Raw genomic sequence first — 8,459 nt, forward strand, 5'->3', positions numbered from 1 at the left:
ATCGGTGGATACACTAAATGGCAAGAGTGGATAGTAAGAGAATTGACTGAATTGAGCTAAAAGATCCTCCCTCAACGATACCCGTAGGAAAGGAAGGTCCATTTGGCCATTGTCACTTGCGGATGACAGACAGGCTGGCAGGTTTTCCGTTTCCCCATGGAAACTCTACGCCCGACATACCTCCGGCCCTGCAGGCACTCTCGGCCCAGGCTCGGGTTCCCCTCACGAGTCTTATTAAGCATGCCATGCCTTTTCTTTTCCCAATGGTTTCTAGATTTCTGAAACCCCGCATGGCCGTGAGCAATCCCCTGCAGTAGGACATATGTTGGGATGGCAATTAATCTGTGACTGATATTGGGGTTATACAATCAATAGTATTGTTGTATTGGTTTTAGTCGCTTTACCGCTATGATACCACTGCTTGCATTTTCCAATTAAGGCTCATCTACTAAGTAGTTTAGTAGTTCAATACATACTAACTAGTATACTCCGTAATGTGTCAACTGCCCGAGGTGTGGATTTCAAGCTTTCGACGGTAGTCGATCTATACAAACCTAACCCAGAGCCATCCGACCATACGCGGCTGTCTATGTGCTACTAGACTAGTTTACAGTAGTACTTGTCCCGCGTGCGGAGACAACAACTGGACCGAAACGTCGTCCGTGCCGATGCGAAACTGCCGCCAACCCGGACGATCGCCCAACTTCAATTGCTGGCTGGTGGGGTTCCAGTTCCTTGCTCCAATTCTCGGGGCTGATTTGAGGGTCCCAAACTATTTCCCCCCTCTCCTGCCACTTGCTGGGTCTACCCAGATGATGGCCTTGTGCTACTACTGCCTGCTTGGTGCCCTCCTATCCGGATTTGGCGCCATCCTATCGCAGATGTGGATGGAGCACCCTTTCTGAATATGGGCCAAGAGGGGATGGAGGGGGGCAATTGTGGTGCTCACTTACATAGTACAGTAAAAAAAAAAAAGGACCCAGTGAAGTCTATATATTTGGCTAAATTCCCCGTCCTTGTCAGTCTCATTCCATCCTCATCTCTCTGCATCTGCATCTCATCGCATCACAACTTGTCTCCTCATCATACTTCGCTCATCTCTCTCCAAGGTTTCTTGAAACTCCACCGCCGCTTTCGGTAAGCCACCCCTGCATCATCATCCTCCATCTGGCATCGGCTCTGCCCTGTGGCATGCTTGCCTGCCATCCATAGTTGCTTCTCCACACATGCTTTCCTGTCTCCCCGCTTCCCCTTGTTCGCCGTTGCTACTGTTGTTGCTTGCCGCTCATTCGGCTTCCCCGACTTTGCAATCCGATGCATCTACTACTACTTCCCACGTTCTCCAAATCCGGGATGTATTTAAACCTCAAGCTGACCCTCCTGCCATAGGTATCATACCAGCATCCAACTTTCCCATCTCTAAATCATCTCATCTCACTTCACTTAACTCATCTTCACAATGGTATTTATGCGCTCTTTCTCCCGCCAACTTCGGCGACCTGCCACCTCCCTTCTCTCCAAGGGAGCCTTCACGCCCGCGGCCAGCAGCCCATTCCGGGCTGCTCCTCTGGCTAACTCGATCGCTGGTGCACGTACGCTAACCGCCTCCGCGAATCTACAGGGCAAGATTCTTATGGTCCTCTATGACGTAAGTACCCGAATAGCATCACTTTCTTCTTTTCCGAAAATCACCAGATACTAACCATCTCCAAATAGGGCGGTGAGCACGCCAAGCAGCAGCCCGGTCTTCTGGGTACCACTGAGAACGAGCTCGGCTTGAGGAAGTGGCTCGAGGAGCAGGGTCACACCCTGGTCACCACCTCCGACAAGGAGGGCGAGAACTCGACCTTCGACAAGGAGCTCGTTGACGCTGAAGTCATCATCACCACTCCGTATGTGACCCACTTCACTACCCACAGTTATCCGCCCAGGGAACTTGGCAACTACGGGAACTAAATAGCTGACTGGTTGCCCGCAATAGCTTCCACCCCGGTTACCTCACTGCTGAGCGTCTGGCCAAGGCCAAGAACCTCAAGATCGCCGTCACTGCTGGTGTCGGTTCCGACCACGTCGACCTGAACGCTGCCAACAAGACCAATGGCGGTATCACCGTCGCCGAGGTCACCGGCTGCAATGTCGTCTCCGTCGCTGAGCACGTTGTCATGACCATCCTGACCCTGGTCCGCAACTTCGTTCCCGCCCACGAGCAGATCCGCCGCGGCGAGTGGGACGTTGCCGCTGTCGCTAAGAACGAGTTCGACCTCGAGGGCAAGGTCGTCGGTACCGTTGCCGTCGGCCGTATTGGAGAGCGTGTCCTCCGCCGTCTCAAGCCCTTCGACTGCAAGGAGCTCCTCTACTACGACTACCAGCCCCTTTCCCCCGAGGTTGAGAAGGAGATCGGCTGCCGCCGCGTCGACGACCTCGAGGAGATGCTCGCTCAGTGCGATGTTGTCACCATCAACTGCCCCCTGCACGAGAAGACCCGCGGTCTGTTCAACAAGGAGCTCATCTCCAAGATGAAGAAGGGCTCTTGGCTCGTCAACACCGCTCGTGGTGCCATCGTTGTCAAGGAGGATGTCGCCGAGGCCGTCAAGTCTGGCCACCTCCGCGGATACGGTGGTGATGTCTGGTTCCCCCAGCCCGCCCCCGCCGACCACCCTCTGCGCACCGTCCAGGGCCCCTGGGGCGGCGGCAACGCCATGGTTCCTCACATGTCTGGTACCTCCATCGATGCCCAGATCCGTTACGCCAACGGTACCAAGGCCATCCTCGAGAGCTACTTCTCCGGCCGCCACGACTACCGCCCCCAGGACCTCATTGTCCACGGCGGTGACTACGTTACCAAGGCCTACGGTCAGCGCAACAAGGCCTAAATGGAAGACGATGATGATGAGATGCATGGATCGATCTGTATTCGGCCTATTTCCTCCCGTTATGATTAGCTTATGATACCTGAAATCAAAACTTTTTCTTTACTGTTCAAACTGTTACTCTTCGAATTTGTCTCACTAACGTAGACTCGTAACTCCTCGGACTCTCCCCGCGATCATCCCAGCACCAACACAGCACTCCAGCCAGACTAGCAATTTAAGCCCCCCAAACCAAAACCAATCCAGTCGGCAAACTCAACAATGGACTCGTATCGAACACCAGCTCGTCATTTTAGTCCAACATTTTTTCATCATTAGTACCATATTCAAACCCACAATTTACCCTTCACCAAGCAGAAAGATAAAAGCAGATAGTGGGGCGCCGATCCCCCCAAAGCACAAAGCTTGACCACAGCAAACTTCCCAGCACTAGCAGGCCAGAACCACGGACCAGCCTCTGATTTAGTGGGAGAGATTTTTTAGCTCTATGGTTATTGCTTGCTCTGGTAGTGATATTTGAGTTTGTATAGTTTCGGATGATATACTTTTGTTGGTTTAGTGATCTACTTCTTCCTTTTGATTCTTTCTTGTTCTGGGTTTAGTTAGGTCGGGATGGGTTCGGCTGGGGGACCTAGGTAGTTAGTAGTTGCTTGTGAAGGGAATTAGGGTATGTACAGTAGTAGTACCTTCTTCTTTGGGTTGTTTGTTTGGGGTTAATTTGATTGATGGGGGTTGGAGAATTGAGTTACGACGTGGGGTTGGAGACGAAGTAAGGGGCTGTTGGTAGTCCGGACGGACGGAGTTGATATTCCATTGTGGTGATTATCAGTGCATGCATGCATTGGTCTAGGTATGTACGCATGCAGATAGTTTAGTAGTGCCCATTGAGTTTATCTAGACAGACATGCATTAAGCTCTATCTGTACTACCGCAAAGGTGAATTCAGCAAGAATAGATGTCTATTATATTTATTACCCATCCCAAACGCCAATGGTCCCTTACATGATAGTGTAATATGTACAGAAGGAACAAAAGATTCAGCGACGTGACTGAGAATGGGCATGTCCCTCCTCATCATCACTATCATCCATGAACCCCGCTTCCAGTTCACGACTCAAGCGACTCTCCGCATCCCCGGCGGTGCTCCGTCGACGCTCGAGCGCTTCTCGCCGTGAAGGGTCCATGTCCATCCCTACCATGATCTCTCCTTCTTCATCGTATATACTGATGTTGTCGTGCTGGTCGAATTGTGATTGTCGCCAGACCGACGGAAGAAATCGTCGCATCAAAGCATCCGCGATACGATCCCGGAGTGTCGTAGTATGTGCGGAGATAGTATGGAGCGGAAGGTACTGGGAGTATCGTTGATGATAGCGACGGAAGAAGGGGATGATCACGAAGGAGAACAGGAGGTAAAGCGTCAGGGAGATCACGGCGGGAATGATGATGGTCTGAGTAGAAAGTGTCAGTTAGAAGGAATTCGGAAGAATTTAGGAGAGTTCGAGAGAGGACATACTTTGGCAAAGTTAGTTGCGGAACCCATCGTGGCAGGTGTGTGGTGCTCAGCGCCCTTCGCCTGCAACGATCTTGATCTCGAGAATGCGCGGCCAAGGCAGCAGCGGAAAGGAAGTAGATAGACAGGCGCCAAACACACGGCGCCAAATCAAGCTAATAAGCCCCGATCAACAGCGGAAACTTGTCATGTCCTGCGACGGCGCTTAGAGTAGTCCGATGTGACTGGCAGGCTGACCGTCCCCCGACGCTGAGTTACCAGTTGGTCTTCTGCAGCAACGGCAGCAATCCGGGGTCTGCCCTGAAACTGACACTGACAGCATCTCCGAGAGTCTCCGGCATGAGACAGCTCCACGTGATCGGAGATTGAGGGCCAGTTTCTTGAGGCATGCATGGTGTAATTCACGTGACACCTCCGGCCCCTACCGCGTTCTAGAGCCGCCTCAAGTGGTGCTGCCCCCCCTGATGCCCGTGCTTCCACGACCTGACGTGCAAAAAGACACCAGCCACTAAAGCCCGATCCTGGGATTTGCCAGAGTAGGATAGCCCTACTGGGAGCCGTCATTACAGACCGCTCCTTTGACTCTCATTTCTTCAAGTCACCTTCTCCATCTGTTTGTTGGGAGAAGCGTCCGTCTTTGGTGGCATCCTTTCCCCCCCCCCCCCTCGTGCCAACGCTGCTCCGCAGCGGCTATTAATTAGTGTTAGTCAGGAGTGTCTGGAATAAGTTGTCGCCTTGAGCTGGATGTGATCCTGGCCTTCGCAGAGATTGAGAGCGACCGATTTTTCTCAATCTACAGCCTCCGACGACTGTCTGCCACCTCCACGCTCTTGCCCCAGCGGATTACGCTCATGCTGCGCCCTGCATCTCCCCAGCGACGTCCGTCAAGATGCCAACCACCACGTCCGCGCCTGACAAATCGAGACAGACTTCCGCTGGGAAATCATTCTTCGGGAGGAAGCTGCACAAGGAGAAACCGGTAGACGATCGCCACGATGCCCATACAGGCTTCGAGACCCTCGCGCCTCCTGGAAGCGCCCCGGGTTCTCGTTCCTCTCGCCATTCCAAGCGATCCTCCGTCCAGTCTATGGATTTTTCCAACGACATCGATCCTGCAACGCTGTCAATGACGGCCGGTGTGATTACCTCTATCCCCTATGAAAGTCTCCCCGCCGACACCAAGTCGCCGATTCCTATCGACTATCTCTCTAAAGCCGAAACCTCGCCACGCAAAGAACCATCCCCGAATCATCTTGCCAAGGGAGGCAGTGATTTCCATCAGTATCCCGCTTGGAACCCGGCCACTATCCGGGACAATAATGTTTATTCTCACCCCACCGGCCCTCGTCCGCCGCCACATGCGTCTAATGTAACAATGGCGGGAAGCTCTTCGGGGGACAAAGGTGCTCGGTATCAACAATGGGGACGACCGGGTAGTTCGGCTGCCAACACGGGGTTCAGTCACAACTCTTCATCTACGGTAGATTCCTCGTCGCATTCCCGAATATCGTTCGACCAAGCTAGTGTCCACTCGTCACTTTCCTCCAACACCCGGGACACTAGAGGTTCGAGCTATTTCTCGTCGGACGGATCTTCTCGAACGCTGACAACCTCGCACTCTGCCGACCGCAATACCTACTCGTCTAATGGAACATCCAGCCGACTTTCTAATGCGCAGGCTGCATGGCAGTCGGCCCAGCCTGCGCAACCCGCGAAGTTACCAGCCAACCCCGAGCAATACCTGACCCGTCCAAGGGACGATCGGATTGTGGACCAGCTGTTCCTGGAACTGATGCAGAAGCGAGGTTGGCAGAACTTGCCTGAGCAGGCCAAACGGCAGATGCTTGCGTATCCAGCCTCGAAAAAGTGGACGCTGGTTCATCAAGATCGGTTGACGGAAATTCAAGGTGAACAGAAGCGCAGGCAGAATGCCCGGCAGACCCATGGTCACGATGGGCCGTCGGGGATTCTGGAGCGGGCCGATGAAGAGGGAAGCCCGGAGTGGTACGTGAAGAAGGTTATGGATGACTCAATCACGTCGAAACAATTAGCTAGTTTGAGCGTCAGTCTGCGCACACAACCAATCAGTTGGGTGAAAGCCTTTGTCGAAGCACAAGGCCAAATCGCCCTGACCAACGTTCTTGCTAAGATCAACCGGAGGAAAGCCTCAGGTCCTGTTCCTGCACCCCCGACTGGTGACAAGGACTTGGATCGTGAATACGATATTGTCAAGTGCCTGAAGGCTTTGATGAACAACAAATATGGCGCAGATGATGCCCTCGCTCATCAGCAAGTTATTGTTGCTCTCGTCAGCTCGCTGCTGTCTCCCCGATTAAATACAAGGAAGCTGGTCAGTGAAGTCTTGACCTTCCTTTGCCATTGGGCGGAAGGCCAGGGCCATCAAAAGGTCCTCCAGGCTATGGACCATGTGAAGAATCATCATGGAGAGACTGGTCGCTTTGATGCCTGGATGCGTATCGTCGAAGTGACGATCGATGGCCGTGGAAAGATGGGTAGTTTGGTGGGCGCGAGTGAGGAGTACCGCAGTGGTGGTATAGGCATGGAGAACCTTCTCATGGAGTATGCCGTCTCAACTATGCTCCTCATCAACATGTTGGTGGACGCCCCGGAGAACGATCTACAGCTGCGCTGTCATATTCGTGCGCAGTTCACCTCTTGCGGCATCAAGCGTCTCATGACTAAAATGGAAGGTTTCCAATATGAGGTCATTGACAAGCAGATTGAGCGCTTCCGCGAGAATGAGGCCATCGACTACGAGGATCTTCTGCAGCGTGAGAGTAGCAGCGTGAAGGATAGCATTGAGGGAGAGGTCAAAGACATGAACGATCCTTTACAAATCACAGATGCTATTGCTTCAAGGATTACAGGTACTCGAGCTCACGACTATTTCCTCTCTGCTATGCAGCACATGCTTCTTATCCGGGAGAACTCTGGCGAAGATGGTCTCCGGATGTACCAGCTCGTCGATGCCATGCTTAGCTACGTGGCCATGGATCGCAGGCTACCCGATCTGGACCTCCGCCAAGGTTTAACATTTACCGTGCAGAGCCTCTTGGACAAATTACATACAGATTCAGAGGCACGACAGGCGTACGATGAATCTTTGGAAGCGCGCCAGATTGCGGAGGCTGCCTTGGCAGAGCGGGATGAGATGAAGGCACAAATTGAGCTGGGTGCAGACGGCCTAGTAAAGAAGTTGCAGAAGCAAATTGAAGAGCAGACTGGCATCATCGAACTTCAACGGAGACGGGAGGAGTCAATACGGGCTGAGCTCGCCGATGTTCAACGCTTGCGTGCTCAGGAGTTGCAACGGAACGAACTGGAAACCAGAGAGCTCTACCTGATGCTTCGGGATGCCCAGGACATCGCTGCTTCAAATGCCAAGAAGAACAACCTCGCAGAAGTCGATCCGTCCCATATGAGGGGCATCATGGACCGTGAAAAGCTCCTCGAGCGGTTGGAGATGCAACTCGAACGCACCAAGACCCAATTCAAGTTGGAGGGCAAGGTATGGGGTCAACATGTAACTTCAGACCGGCTGCGCGAACTTCGTGAGCAAATGGACGGCGATGTTGAGCCGCAAGATGGGTTCCAGGACCAGGCTCATCACGTTGCGGGCTTGGGATCTGTTCAGCGCAAGCGCAGCCATCTGGCCGGCATGGAGAAGGATACTGTCGAGGGTCAGCAGCAGGAGGGTCAGGTGGATGAGAACGGAGAGATCATCTATGAAAGGGCGCGTCTGGTCGACCTTCATCGGCCACGACTTAACCCTAAGCAGGCGAACGGCCTCCTGGGAGAAATTGCCTCGAGGGTACCTAAGATCGACGCAGACGATAACGAAGCTACACCTGTTGTTCCCGAAGCCACGGCGCCTGTCACCGACGAACCCAAGGTTGAGAGTGAAATTGAGAAGCCCGAGGCCAAGGGGGCGCCCGCTCCACCCCCGCCGCCGCCACCACCACCACCACCTCCTCCGGGAGCTGTGGGAATTCCTCCTCCGCCCCCTCCCCCTCCTCCGCCACCGCCTGGTGGTGCCGTCGGAATCCCTCCTCCCC

The 8,459-nt window shown here is 53.5% G+C and overlaps 3 protein-coding genes across 3 annotated transcripts; 2 read left to right on the forward strand and 1 right to left on the reverse strand.

Moving 5' to 3' along the window:
• The first annotated feature begins 1,056 nt into the window (after positions 1 to 1,056).
• On the forward strand, positions 1,057 to 3,334 carry fdh (formate dehydrogenase (NAD+) FDH1). Its single transcript, XM_025618318.1, has 4 exons — positions 1,057 to 1,137; positions 1,390 to 1,648; positions 1,717 to 1,892; positions 1,982 to 3,334. The coding sequence occupies exons 2-4, from the start codon at positions 1,460 to 1,462 to the stop codon at positions 2,871 to 2,873; spliced, it is 1,257 nt and encodes a 418-aa protein (XP_025483949.1). The 5' UTR covers positions 1,057 to 1,137; positions 1,390 to 1,459; the 3' UTR covers positions 2,874 to 3,334.
• Positions 3,335 to 3,813: 479 nt separating this feature from the next.
• BO87DRAFT_327137 (uncharacterized protein) lies at positions 3,814 to 4,674 on the reverse strand. Its single transcript, XM_025620171.1, has 2 exons — positions 4,387 to 4,674; positions 3,814 to 4,321 (listed from the first exon to the last, which is right to left on the reverse strand). The coding sequence occupies exons 1-2, from the start codon at positions 4,411 to 4,413 to the stop codon at positions 3,908 to 3,910; spliced, it is 441 nt and encodes a 146-aa protein (XP_025483950.1). The 5' UTR covers positions 4,414 to 4,674; the 3' UTR covers positions 3,814 to 3,907.
• Positions 4,675 to 5,052: 378 nt separating this feature from the next.
• Positions 5,053 to 8,459, forward strand: BO87DRAFT_327140 (formin sepA; the record flags this gene model as incomplete). Its single annotated transcript, XM_025620172.1, has 1 exon — positions 5,053 to 8,459. A coding segment is annotated over exon 1 (3,187 nt), but the record flags the coding sequence as incomplete, so codon positions are not given.

This window comes from Aspergillus neoniger, assembly GCF_003184625.1.
Source record: "Aspergillus neoniger CBS 115656 unplaced genomic scaffold BO87scaffold_4, whole genome shotgun sequence".
NCBI lineage: Eukaryota > Fungi > Ascomycota > Eurotiomycetes > Eurotiales > Aspergillaceae > Aspergillus > Aspergillus neoniger.

Bases quoted from the DNA above. Each gene is read 5' to 3' on its own strand.
- BO87DRAFT_327137 (XM_025620171.1), bottom strand. From the start codon at position 4,413: ATGGGTTCCGCAACTAACTTTGCCAAA. The intron at 4,322-4,386 runs GTATGTCCTCTC...CTTTCTACTCAG, and splicing joins CCGCAACTAACTTTGCCAAA to ACCATCATCATTCCCGCCGT.
- fdh (XM_025618318.1), top strand. From the start codon at position 1,460: ATGGTATTTATGCGCTCTTTCTCCCGCCAACTTCGGCGACCTGCCACC. The intron at 1,649-1,716 runs GTAAGTACCCGA...ATCTCCAAATAG, and splicing joins TTCTTATGGTCCTCTATGAC to GGCGGTGAGCACGCCAAGCA. The intron at 1,893-1,981 runs GTATGTGACCCA...TGCCCGCAATAG, and splicing joins GAAGTCATCATCACCACTCC to CTTCCACCCCGGTTACCTCA.